Here is a 14,460-nt window from a genome sequence, read left to right on the forward strand (position 1 = left end):
CCTCTCTCCCCCCAGCCTGAGTGAGCCAGAGCCCCCAAATCAGCTGCTCCTTTAACCCCGCCCTGTCTGAGTGAAGAACAGACTCCCTCAGGCAACCTACACGCAGAGGCAGGGCCAAATCCAAAGCTGAACCCCAGGAGCTGTGCAAACAAAGAAGAGAAAGGGAAATCTCTCCCAGCAGCCTCAGGAGCAGTGGATTAAATCACCACAATCAACTTGATGTACCCTGCATCTGTGGAATACCTGAACAGACAAGGAATCATCCCAAAATTGAGGCGGTGGACTTTGGGAGCAAGGATATATATATATATATATATATATATATATTTCTTTTTTCTTTTTCTCTTTTTGTGAGAGTGTATGTGTATGCTTCTTTGTGTGATTTTGTCTGTATAGCTTTGCTGTTACCATTTGTCCTAGGGTTTGTCTGTCCGTTTTTATTTTTTGTTTTTGTTGAGTATGGTTTTTAGCGCTTGTTATCATTGGTGGATTTGTTTTTTGGTTTGCTCTCTTCTATCCTTTTTTCTTTTTTAATTTTTAATAATTATTTTTTATTTTAATAACTTTATTTTATTTTATTTTTTCTTTCTTTCTTTCTTTCTTTCTCCCTTTTCTTCTGAGCCATGAGGCTGACAGAGTCTTGGTGCTCCGGCCAGGTGTCAGGCCTGTGCCTCTGAGGTGGGAGAGCAGAATTCAGGACATTGGTCCACCAGAGACCTCCCGGCTACACATTATATCAAACAGCGAAAACTCTCCCAGAGACCTCTATCTCAACGATAAGACCCAGCTCCACTCAATGACCATCAAGCTACAGTGGTGGACACCCTATGCCAAACAGCTAGCAAGACAGGAACATACACCACCCATTAGCAGAGAGGCTGCCTGAAATCATAATGAGGTCACAGACACCCCAAAACACACCACCGGACGTGGTCCTGCCCACCAGAAGAACCTCACCCACCAGAACACAGGCACCAGTACCCTCCACCAAGAAGCCTACACAACCCACTGAACCAACCTCAGCCACTGGGGGCAGACACCAAAAACAACGGGAACTATGAACCTGCACCTGTGAAAAGGACAACCCAAACACAGTAAGATAAGCAAAATGAGAAGACAGAGAAACACACAGCAGATGAAGGAGCAAGGTAAAAACCCACCAGACCAAACAAATGAAGAGGAAATTGGCAGACTACCTGAAAAAGAATTCAGAGTAATGATAGTAAAGATGATCCAAAATCTTGGAAATAGAATGGAGAAAATACAAGAAATGTTTAACAAGGACCTAGAAGAACTAAAGAGCAAACAAACAATGATGAACAACACAATGAATGAAATTAAAAATTCTCTAGAAGGAATCAATAGCAGAATAACTGAGGCAGAAAAATGAATGTGACCTGGAAGATAAAATAGTAGAAATAACTACCACAGAGCAGAATAAAGTAAAAAGAATGAAAAGAATTGAGGACAGTCTCAGAGACCTCTGGGACAACATTAAATGCACCAACATTCAAATTATAGGGGTCCCAGAAGAAGAAGAGAAAAAGAAAGCGATTGAGAAAACATTTGAAGAGATTATAGTTGAAAACTTCCCTAATATGGGAAAGGAAATAGTTAATCAAGTCCAAAAAGTGCAGAGAGCCCCATACCAGATAAATCCAAGGAGAAACACGCCAAGACACATATTAATCAAACTATCAAAAATTAAATACAAAGAAGAAATATTAAAAGCAGCAAGGGAAAAACAACAAATAACATACAAGGGAATCCCCATAAGGTTAACAGCTGATTTTTCAGCAGAAACTCTGCAAGCCAGAAGGGAGTGGCAGGACATATTCAAAGTGATGAAACGGAAAAACCTACAACAAAGATTACGCTACCCAGCAAAGATCTCATTCAGATTCTATGCAGAAATTAAAACCCTTACAGACAAGCTAAGAGAAGTCAGCACCATCAAACCCGCTTTACAACAAATGCTAAAGAACTTCTCTAGGCAGGAAACACAAGAGAAGGAAAAAACCTACAATAACAAACCCAAAACAATTAAGAAAATGGTAATATAGAAATATACATATCTATAATTACCTTAAATGTAAATGGATTAAATACTCCAACCAAAAGACATAGACTGCCTGAATGGATACAAAAACAAGACCCATATATATACTGTCTACAAGAGACCCACTTCAGACCTAGGGACACATACAGACTGAAAGTGAGGGGATGGAAAAAGATATTCCGTGCAAATGGAAATCAAAAGAAAGCTGGAGTAGCAATTCTCATATCAGACAAAATAGACTTTAAAATAAAGACTATTACAAGAGACAAAGAAGGACACTACATAATGATCACGGGATCAATCCAGTAAGAAGATATAACAATTGTATATATTTATGCACCCAAAACAGGAGCACCTCAATACATAAGGCAAATGCTAATGTACATAAAAGGGGAAATTGACAGTAACACAATCATAGGAGGGGACTTTAACATCCCACTTTCACCAGTGGACAAATCATCCAAAATGAAAATAAATAAGGAGACACAAGCTTTAAATGATACATTAAACAAGATGGACTTAATTGATATTTATAGGACATTCCATCCAAAAACAACAGAATACACTTTCTTCTCAAGTGCTCATGGAACATTCTCCAGGATAGATCATATCTTGGGTCACAAATCAGCCTTGGTAAATTTAAGAAAATTGAAATTGTATCAAGTATCTTTTCCAACCACAACGCTATGAGACTACACATCAATTACAGGAAAAAATCTGTAAAAAATTCAAACACATGGAGGCTACACAATACACTACTTAATAACCAAGAGATCACTGAAGAAATCACACAGGAAATCAAAAAATACCTAGAAACAAACGATAATGAAAACACAACTACCCAAAACCTATGGGATGCAGCAAAAGCAGTTCTAAGACAGAAGTTTATAGCAATACAATCCTACCTCAAGAAACATCTCAAATAAACAACTTAACCTTACAGCTAAAGCAATTAGAGAAAGAAGAACAAAAAACCCCACAAGTTAGGAGAAGGAAATAAATAATAAAGATCAGATCAGAAATAAATGAAAAAGAAATGAAGGAAACAATAGCAATGATCAATAAAACTAAAAGTGGTTCTTTGAGAAGATAAAATTGATAAACCATTAGCCAGACTCATCCAGGAAAAAAGGGAGAAGACTCAAATCAATAGAATTAGAAATGAAAATGGAGAAGTAACAACTGACACTGCAGAAATACAAAGGATCGTGAGAGATTACTACAAGCAACTCTATGCCAATAAAATGGATAATCTGGAAGAAATGGACAAATTCTTAGAAAAGCATAGCCTTCTGAGACTGAACCAGGAAGAAATAGAAAATATAAACAGACCAATCACAAGCACTGACATTGAGACTGTGATTAAAAATCTCCCAACAATCAAAAGCCCAGGACCAGATGGCTTCACAGACGAATTCTATCAAACATTTAGAGAAGAGCTGACACTTATCCTTCTCAAACTCTTCCAAAATATAGCAGAGGGAGGAACACTCCCCAACTCATTCTATGAGGCCACCAACACCCTGATACCAAAACCAGACAAAGATGTCACAGAGAAAGAAAACTACAGGCTAATATCACTGATGAACATAGATGCAAAAATCCTCAACAAAATACTAGCAAACAGAATTCAACAGCACATTAAAAGGATCATACATTATGATCAAGTGGGGTTTATCCCAGGAATGCAGGGATTCTTCAATATACACAAATCAATCGACGTGATACACCATATTAACAAATTGAAGGAGAAAAACCATATTATCATCTCAATAGATGCAGAAAAAGCTTTTGACAAAATTCAACACCCATTTATAATAAAAACCCTCCAGAAAGTGGGCAGAGAGGGAACTTACCTCAACATAATAAAGGCCATATATGACAAACCCACAGCAAACATCATTCTCAATGGTGAAAAACTGAAACCATTTCCACTAAGATCAGGAAGAAGACAAGGTTGCCCACTCTCACCACTATTATTCAACATAGCTTTGGAAGTTTTACCCACAGCAATCAGGGAAGAAAAAGAAATAAAAGGAATCCAAATCGGAAAAGAAGAAGTAAAGCTGTCACTGTTTGCAGATGACATGATACTAGACATAGAGAATCCTAAAGATGCCACCAGAAAACTACTAGAGCTAATCAATGAATTTGGTAAAGTAGCAGGATACAAAATTAATGCACAGAAATCTCTGGCATTCCTATACACTAATGATGAAAAATCTGAAAGAGAAATTAAGGAAACACTCCCATTTATCACTGCAACACAAAGAATAAAATACCTAGGAATAAACCTACCTAAGAAGACAAAAGACCTGTATGCAGAAAACTATAAGACACTGATGAAAGAAATTAAAGATGATACAAACAGATGGGGACATATACCATGTTCTTGGATTGGAAGAATCAACATTGTGAAAATGACTGTACTACCCAAAGCAATCTACAGATGCAATGCACTCCCTATCAAACTACCAATGGTATTTTTCACAGAACTAGAACAAAAAAATTGCACAGTTTGTATGGAAACACAAAAGGTGTCAGTAGTACAACTGTCAAGTATTTTCTCTTCCTGGATTAGGAGCTGAGCCTTGCATGGCTCTCAGGGAAGTCTTAAGTGCACTAGAGTTTTATTCTATTTATCTACCATTTAATTATACCTCAATCTATTTTATAGGGAACAGGCTGTGTCAACATGAGGGTGGCAATCTGATGGATTGCTTAAATCTTAAACAAGGGAGGGGAAAGTCCTTTCCTCCTTAGTTTTCCACAGGTTTCCAGATAAACAGGGCTAGCCCCAGATGACCTTTGTTAAGTGGGACAAAGAATTGCCTGTGTGCTGGGCTGCGGGCAGGGGGGTGGGTGGTGGGGTGGGTGGTGGCGAGTCCCAGTGGTGAGGATGTTGCCCATAGAAATGCGCATGCGCATTAGGAAGTGGTGAGTCCTGATCTGAGAGCATGACCCGTGGGAAGGGGCAGCTTTGGTATCCTCAGCTTGAGCTCCTGAGTTCATTGTGGGAATGCAGGCCCGGAGTTGGCCCGTCTCCTGGTTAATCAAGAGAAACCATCGATCTGGCTTTTCAGGTGAAATAGCTGGACTCTAAGTGTTTACTTAAATTTTTTACGAAACACAGTGTGTGGGCCAAGCAAAACACATATTCAGACGGTGTCCTCTTATTTGGTATCGATACATAGCAGGTCCTCAATTTGTGTTTGTCTATTCCACTGACAGAACTGAAATTCCACTATGAGAATGGGCCTTGATACCTCTGAAGACGCTCATCCACTGAGAAGCTCTGCTTTAAGCTGCTGTTGTTCAAAGATATTGACAAAGGGGAGACTTGGAGGAGCTTTAGGGACAGGGTCTGGGAGAGACGGGACCACTGGCAGAAAGCAGAGGGTAGTCCTTGGCCAATTCATCACTGTGGTTAGAATAGCTGTGATGACCTTCTGAGATAAGAACTGAACTGAAAATCCTTTTGGTTCCAGGAACTAGAAGTAGCCAATGAAAGGAGTAGCATGGATTAAAAATTTTAAAAATACCCAGTTGCCATTTATTTAACTAACACCTGGATGGTAACTGCCATGTGCCAGGCTGTGGTCCAATTACTTTAGTATATATAATCATTTAATCCTTCTAACAATCTTATGAGGCAGGTCCTAGTATCACCTCACTTTATAGATGAGGAAACTGAGGCACAGAGAGGTTAACTGGCCAAGGTCACACAGCTGGTAAGTAGCAGAATGAGGATTTGAACCCAGGTATCCTGGCTCAAGAATCCAGGCTCTCATCATTTCTGTCTCTACTGCATTTTGACGGGGAGAATTTTATCCAATAGTGAAAAATGATGATTTATGGTTTCGTAGACTATGTAGAAATAGCGAAAACTGGTTTATGTAATATTAATTTAAAAATTAGTTGTCAAATCATATGTGTGCTATAACTGTAATTGTTAAAGAACACTGTATAGGAAAAAAAGACTAGAAGAAAAAGTACGAAAGTTATGAAAGTTATGTTAGATTGGTGAGGTGATGGATGGTTTCTTCTTCTTTTGTTTATCTTTTTGTTCTTAAAGTTTTATTACTTATATGATGTTTTACTAATGTCTAGAAATTGTTTACAGGCTTGCAAATTCTTCCCCCTTCATCTCTCTTTCTGAATGCAGCTTCCAAGGGATCAGCTTGTGTCCAAGAGCACATGCAGTCTGTCTTTACAGGGTGGGTGTGTTTCATTCAAGGGACCTAGCCCTGAAGAACTTCGGAAGTTGAATTATTCACATCTTGCCTAATTTAAGACTTGACCCAACAAATGATGGGATGTGTTTCTGTTCAACAGCTAATCCGGCGCCCCCATGTGGTAATAGCGTAAATCCACTTACAATTAGCCCACCAGCTCTGAAACTATACAATTCTTAATTCTTCTGAATTAAAGTGATTCACGTCTTCGTTTTTCACACAAATTGACTTTATTAATATTTTAGAATAAATCACTATTTCACATTCACTCCTATTTTGCAAAAATGGGACTCTAGTACTCGTTGCTTGCTCCAAGCTGATGGATTTCCAGGCCACTAGAGATAGAATGATCTCAAAGGGCATAGCTTAAAACCACCCCCAGCATTTTCCCCACCCTCTCTTGGGGTAGACATCCAACTCAATATGTGTTCTGGGACTTATTTTTGAGTCAGGAGCCCTAGTGCCATAGGACTCTCTCTCTCTGCATTTTTAAGGCATTAAGGCCAACGTCCTTTTTCTTTTTCTTTTAACAATTATTTATTTTGGCTGCACCGGGTCTTAGTTGCAGCACGCAGGATCTTTGTTGTGGCATGCGGGATCTATAGTTGCGGCATGCAGGCTTCTTAGCTGCAGCATGTGGACTCTTAGTTGTGGCATGCGTGTGGGATCTAGTTCCCTGACCAGGGATCAAACTCGGGCCCCCTACATTGGGAGCGCAGAGTCTTACCCACTGGACCACCAGGGAAGTCCCAAGGCCAATGCCCTCTTAAATGCCCATTTAGCCAACTCATGCTTTTTTTTGATCACCTACTATATGCTAAGCCCTGTGCTCTGGAAGCTTTGAATATTTTATACTCCAGATGTTTATATGCCAAACCCTGCCTGGGTTCCAACCTACCTCTGCCACGTGCAGCTGAATGACTTAACCCTTCTGTGTTTCAGTTTCCTCCTCTGTAAAGCGATGATAGTAAAATGACTTATCTCCCAGGGTGGTTGGAGTTAATATGTGTGAGGCTGGCATTAGAGTCATACTAGGTATGATACTTTTCAGAGGTTACTATTGGGTAAATTATGAAACACTTTGCCTTTTCACAAAGGCCCCCACTTTGTCTTTGGGTTTCTGGAGTGCACAAGGGCTACTCTATCTAGACAGGGAGCGGCTCCCCAGCCACATACTTTCCCAAGGCCCTCTTAACCCTGCACAGCCCTAAGAAAACCAGGGCTAGCATAGCCTGATCTCTAACAGGAGATCAGAAGTGATGTCTGGGTTAGAGCCACGCTACTGATAACAAGTCACATATGACAGGCGGGGCCTTGTGCAGAACATCCTCTGTCTTATTGACTTCCAAGGTCAGCCTAGGAGGGAGGTACTGGTATAACCCCACTTTCCAGATAAGGAAGTGGAGGATCCACATGACTATATGTAACATTTCCCAAGGCTCAGACATGGGAGAGGCAGAATCAAGCAGTCTGAGTCTTAACCAAGATGTTTAGCTGACTGTCAGTAGAGGCAAACTCCCCATCTACCAATATCATGAATGTAAAGGCCTGTCAGTCAAGAAGGATGTCATGTGCCTAGTATTATTTTTAAAAAAAATCTATTATAGTAATTACAGGGACTGTTAAGCACATCACAAATATCAACTGGTGTAGGCACCATTATCAAGCCTATTTTACAGATGAGGAAGCTGAGGCACAGAGAGGTTAAATAACCTGACCAGGGTTGCACAGGTAGGGATGGTGGGGCCAGGCTCAAAACCAGGCCTCTATGCTACCTTTTCTCACTGGTAAGGACAAACAGGTGGCCTCCCGTGAACTTTGGCTTTCTTCATTCACTGTCAAATAAAAAAAACAAATCCAGATTTTGTATGGAAAGACTTTATTCTACAGGATTACTATGGGGCCAGGGGCAGGACTGTTGCAGTGAAGGGAACACTTTGACCACAGGTCTGCAAGTATCTCAAGGGTTAGACAAAAAAGAGTTTTGCTTTCATGGGGAGGGTGAACAAGTCTGAAGAGAACCAGGTGAGGGGAATGGGGATAGGCCAGGAGTGATCAGACGGCAGAGGAGGGACCATCTTCTCTGAGGCCAGCCTGTTCTCAGGAGGGGCTATCTGCTGCCTCAGGCTGATGGTGGGCCAGGACCTGGGGGAAGGAAAGAATCTATACCAAAGTTTGGTTAACAAGCATTTTGTTCCAGTGACTCTCTGGGGACAAACAGTTTAGCTTGTCATTTATGAAGCAAAGGGTTGGAATTTGGAGGGCCTGGGTCTGGCCTTGTCATTGGTAAACAAGGAGGGCATCCCTGAATCCTCTCTAATTCACGTGGAGAAGGTGACTCCTTTGCAGGAAACTATTTCCCAGAACGCAAAGAGTGGAAGTAGTTTTTTGTTTTTTTTTTGCGGTACGCGGGCCTCTCACTGCTGCGGCCCCTCCTGCCGTGGAGCACAGGCTCCAGACGCGCAGGCTCAGCGGCCATGGCTCACGAGCCCAGCTGCTCCGCGGCATGTGGGATCTTCCCGGACCGGGGACGAACCCGCGCCCCCTGCATCGGTAGGCGGACTCTCAACCACTGCGCCACCAGGGAAGCCCTGGAAGTGTTTTTTAACTTTTGCTGTTTTCCAGGACCACAGGGCTCAGTAAAGTTCAATATGTCATCTCTCATTTTGTGGCTAGCATCTCCCGTAGGCCAGGCTCTTTCTAGGAACTTTCCGAAGAGAGTTAGATCCTGGATTCATGAAGCTGCCTAAGCTGGTCTAAGGCATTACCTTGGAAACTGTCTTTGGATCATTCTCTACTCAGAGAAAATGGGGTCAGGATCAAAGTGTCTTCTCCTTCTTTAACTTAGCATAATGTTTTCAAGATTCATCCTTGTTGTAGTGTGTATCAAAACTCCATTCCCTTCTATTGCTGAATAATATTCCATTGTATGGCTAGACCACGTTTTGTTTATCCACTCGGCCACTGATAGATGACCCTTTCTCACCTTCCTTGGTAGGCACCCTGGCTGAGTTTATTTGCTGCGTGGAGGTGAAGGTCACAGCCTGCATCTCTGCACCACAGGATGATTCTCTCTGCGCAGAGGCAACATGCTGGCATCCTGATATGACACAAACCTTTCAGGGGAACTGGGAGCTTTAAAACCCATGGCCCCAGTATGCCCAGCCACACCACCCAGGAGGCAGAAGCACAGGGTGTGGTGTGGCGCAAATGGGAGGGGCCTTCTGTGAACACCTGCTCTCACCCAGCAGAGTGTGTTTCATCTGGCTCCAGGGTCACGCTTCACTCCAGTCTGGTTCTGAGTTAGTTATTTCCAGGTTAATTTCTATCCTTCCTTGCTGGGCCACAAGAGGCTCATTCAGAGGCTGGCTTCCCCAGACCTTCCTTCTCTGCTTTCACAGATAAAGGAGAAGGTGGTTCAGGATGACAAAGAGTCAGGCACTGGGATTCAGGTCCATCCCTTCTATCTCTGTGACCTTGGCCTCTCTCATTTTCACTTTCCCCATCTGTAAAATGGGAATGATAATCTCTACTGGAGACATGGGGAGAATAATTTTACAAGACAGATTTGACCACCAGTGACATTTGGTGGTTTCCAGGGAGAGGCCACATGCATTGCAGCCACCACCTGGTGAACTCGCCACTGTCAAAGATCTGGCTTCAGATCTTTTTTTTTTTCCTCTAAAATACTTAGCTTTATTAGAGAAATGGTACTAAAAATAACAAAGATTCAAACAACATTTGCTCTATTCCACTTACATATCATAAATAAGAAGCTTTGATGCAAGACACACACTCCTTCGCAATCTTTCCACGCAGACCCTGAAGCTGGATTTGTCCAGCGGCCGGTCCATTTCTACAGGGCAAACCTACATTTGCAGGGCTCGCAAAATTGTTATACGCATGTAGTATTATATTTTAAAACCAGAATTCTAATGTGCTAATTTACAGCACAGCAGAGATCTATCACGTGGCCCAGACGCTTAGGTCTGCTTCAGTTGGTATGGTCTCCACCTCTGACCAGGACCAGGCAGGAAACCATGCACACACAGGTAGATGTGGACATACAAGAAACAAAGTAAAGTGCAATCAACTATGGTAACCAGACGCCTTCATCTTGTGTTCGGAGGGGCAGGAGTGCCCACATCTTCTGTCTGAGGGGCAGAAGCGCCCGCACCTCTTCCTAAGGCTGCACTCTCTTGGGCAGTGTTTGCAGACACCACCTACAATGGCCTCTTGGTAATACCTTTTCCTATACTTACAGGGCCCATCTTCATTCTAATTGGCATGACCTTTAAAAGAAGAGAAATTACACAGGAAAAATCAGTACTCTCTTGCAGCAAAAATGGAAAACATTGTAAAACAAAGCTCTGTCCATTCTGCCTCTCCTCCTAGAGGCAACTACTATTACCATCTTGGTGTCTCTCCTTCCAAATCTTTCCTTTTATATTTGCATGCATGGGTAGGTAGAGAATTAGTTTCTTCCACCCGTTTTGGGTCATAAATTGGATTCTTTATAATAATTGCTGTACTATAACATTTTATTTCACTTAACGAAGTATCTTGGAGCAGTATCTATTCCAGTTTATATAGTTCTACCCTATCTTTTAAAATCACTGTGTCATATTCCATCATGGGTACCATAATTTATGTAACCATTCTCCAATTCATGGATGTTAAGGTTAATTCCTTCTTTTGCTATTATATACAGTCCTGTAAAGAACATCCTTTGTCTCTGAATATATGTGAGTTTTTCCTCTAGGATAGATACTGAGACTTTTTGGGTCTCAGTATCTAAAATGGTCATAGATTTCACCCCTTCACATTTATCAGCAATATCTGTGAATGCCTGTTTCTCTGTCCTTTTGCCTTTTGATGGTGATTATCTTCTCTTTGGAGACAGTAACACTTCTGGTCAGATTCCAGGCAGGTCTTGTTAGCTTCGAAGTCAGACATCTTTTCTGATCACTGACATACTGAACCTTGAGTTGACTGTCAGCATGCTGATTTCCTGAATTTTCTGATTCTTAGGGGGATGCCTGACTGTAGCCCCCAACTGCTGACAAGACAGATTCCCTCAAGGTTTACAAGAAAGACTGCCTGACACAGCCGATGTGAAGATGATCTCTCGTCTTTAGAGCTGTAGAAACATATTAATTGTTACACGTTTATTCTAGTATGGCTCAAAGGGTAATTTTATGTCCATGTTGTCTTCATCTTCGGAATTTCAGGTATCTACATTTGTACTTGTGGGTGTGAAACAATTTCTCTAGGGTCCGTAATATCCTCCAGAGTGGGTTGGGTAAACTCCCATCTCAAATTCTGGTAGGCTTGACATGTATTTTACATATGATCTTATCCTCTGGTTTCACAAAGCAGTGCACTTAGGGATTTCTATCTGGTTTCTGTTGCAGGTGTCTTCCTAGGATTGATGTCTATTCAGTGGTTTGGGAGAAGGCCATGGCTAGGGAAAAAGTTCCGAAGAGGTGAGAAGGGCAGGTGGCTATGAGCCTTCATCTTTCATAATCCAGAAGGAGTTGGCCCCTGTGGGCAGCCTCTGCTATTGTCCTGGGTCCACTATGAAGCAGGACACGACACTTTGCTACATCTTTAAAATGAAGAAACCAACTCCAAAGTACTAGTTTGTAATGAATGTTTTACCGAAGATTTTATGCAGTGATGGAGGTTATTACATAAAATACTACATGCGGAGATTAATAAAAAAGCTTCCATTAGATGTCTTAGTTTTCCCTCCTACGTTCTTTGGCCACCAGCCACTCCTGGGCCCCTCCCCCCCATCAGCATTTCTCCTCCCACTTATGCCCCCACCTCAAATTCTACCTCACCTCCCTTTCTTTTTCATACAGAGAACTTTGTCTCTTGTGGCTTCTCTGCCCATTTTCTCACTTAGCAAAAATAAATAAGTAAATAAAACTTCCTCAAGACCTACTCTCTCCAGAGAACATGGACCATCATAAATAGCATGCAGTGATTTTTTTCTTCAATGATTTTTCCTGCCATTGTGGTTTGAGCCCACTTTGTATTGCCTTGACCCCTTGCAGGTGGCGATTCTGGGATTGGCCATGCTTTGTCCAAGTATCTGGACGAGTTGGGCTTCACGGTATTTGCTGGAGTTCTGGATGAAAAGGGATCTGGAGCAGAGGAATTACGAAGAACCTGCTCCAAGCGTCTCTCCGTGCTCCAGCTGGACATTACCGACCCGCAACAGATAAAAGATGCCCACAGCAAAGTGAAGGAAAAGCTGCAGAACAGAGGTACTGCCTTCAGCCACCCGCGCCCTCGAGTGCCCTCCACCCTCCTTGCAGACGCCCAACACTGGTTCCAGCCTCTGATTACCATTGTGCTCTAGTCTGTTCTGGCACCTGGAGGCCCCTGTACTGAGCACCTGCCACACGCTGGCACCTTTTGCAGACATGAAGACATTAGGAATGAGTCAGGTGTGGTCCGTCCTCAGAACTTACAGAATTCTCCATCCCATTCCCTCCAGCATCTGCTTGGTCACTCTCCCATTAATTACTGCCCCTCCACATTTCTTTCCTCTCACCGATATTAACTTGTATTAGACTTAAGAAAATAGCTGCATAATCACTGCCTTCCCTTAGCCACTGCCTTTCTCTTCCTCTTCCTTTGCAGCCAAGCTCCTTGGAACCCTGCCACCCTGTTTCCACTTCTCACCGTGCCTCCCTAAGTGGTCTGGCCAAGCGAATCAGTGTTATCCTAAACACCAAGCTCTTAATTTCTCTGCTGTGTTTCAGTGTGTTGATTATCCTCCCCTGCTTGGGCTTTGGGGTCTCCAGCCCCCTCTTGCCCTCCTAGTTCTCTGCTCATTCTTTCTGCTTCTCCTGTATGAACCTCCTCCTCCGCCCCTCCCCCCATTCCCCTAAATGTGAATGTTACTGAGGGCTCCATCCCCAAACTTCCCACTCCATGTTTCCCGGGCTGTACTGTTCTCTCCTTATACCAGGAATTCTCACCTGGGAAGTGTTTTAAAATACCTGTGCTTGGGCCCAGGATGGGCTATGTAACTTGGGGGGGGGGGGGGCCCAGGGCAAAATGCAAATTATGTGGCGCTCCTTGTTTACAAAATGTTTAAGATGTTTAGGTGGTGCCGGCAGAAAATGAACCAAACATGAGGCCTTTCTGAAACACAGATCACACACCCGTGATACCCACGCAACCCGGGACCTTCCCCCAACAGATTAAATCAGTACCTACAGACAATAACTCAGCTAATACTTCCACAGTGAGGCCAGTACTGTTGCCCTCCTTTTGCTGAGAATGTCCACTGTAAAGAAGATCCCATTTGGGGGTCCCAGGCATCAATACATTTGAAAGCTCCCCAGGTGATGCTAATATTCTGCCAGAGTTGAGAAACACTGCGATTTAATACGATAACTTCTGAATGTGTGTTACCAACCTAGCTCTCCTCTAAACGTCAGGACCTATAGGCATATAAAATTGGTTAGCAGACATCCCACCTCAATTTGTCAAAAACTGACCTCATTATCTTTTTCTCTGCTGCCGGTCTGCAAATCAGTTTACCCTTCTGCATCCAACGACTCAGACACTGGCTCAAACGCCAGCACTGCCACCTAATCTGTCATTCAAGTCAGCAACCTGGGGAGTCACTTAGACCTGCCGCTTACCCTCGATTTCTGCATCCTATTGGTCCGGAGTCCTGTCAATTCTACGTCCTAGATCTTTGTCATCCCGCCCCTTCCTATCATCCCCAGGGAGCTGTGGCTTAACTGGGGCCCTCATCTCCCGCCTGAGCTCCCACAATGGCCTCCTTGCAACAAGGCTTTCCTTCCCCATTGCTTTCCAAATGGAAAGTGGTCTTTACAATGTGCACATCTTATAGTGTCATCCATTTCCTGAAAACGTTTTTTTTTTTTTTTTTTTTTTTTTTGCGGTACGCAGGCCTCTCACTGTTGTGGCGTCTCCCGTTGCGGAGCACAGGCTCCAGAAGCGCAGGCTCAGCGGCCACGGCCCATGGGCCCAGCCGCTCCACGGCACGCAGGACTCCCCTGGACCGGGGCACAAACCCACGTCCCCCGCATCAGCAGGCGGACTCCCAACCACTGCGCCACCAGGGAAGCCCATCCTGAAAACCTTTTGATAATCAGAGCCTCCATGTCTTGCGTT

General features: G+C 43.0%; 1 protein-coding gene across 1 annotated transcript in view; it reads left to right on the top strand.

The window, feature by feature from the left end:
* Positions 1 to 14,460, top strand: part of HSD17B2 (hydroxysteroid 17-beta dehydrogenase 2) — a gene marked incomplete at both ends in the record, with an annotated part of 61,975 nt that overhangs the window by 24,008 nt on the left and 23,507 nt on the right. Inside the window, one exon of the mRNA XM_082677068.1 lies at positions 12,357 to 12,569. Within this exon, the coding sequence (XP_082533194.1) occupies positions 12,357 to 12,569 (213 nt within the window). The remainder of the gene's footprint in view (positions 1 to 12,356; positions 12,570 to 14,460) is intronic.

This window comes from Grampus griseus (assembly GCF_964374135.1).
Source record: "Grampus griseus genome assembly, chromosome: 19".
Classification (NCBI taxonomy): Eukaryota; Metazoa; Chordata; class Mammalia; order Artiodactyla; family Delphinidae; genus Grampus; species Grampus griseus.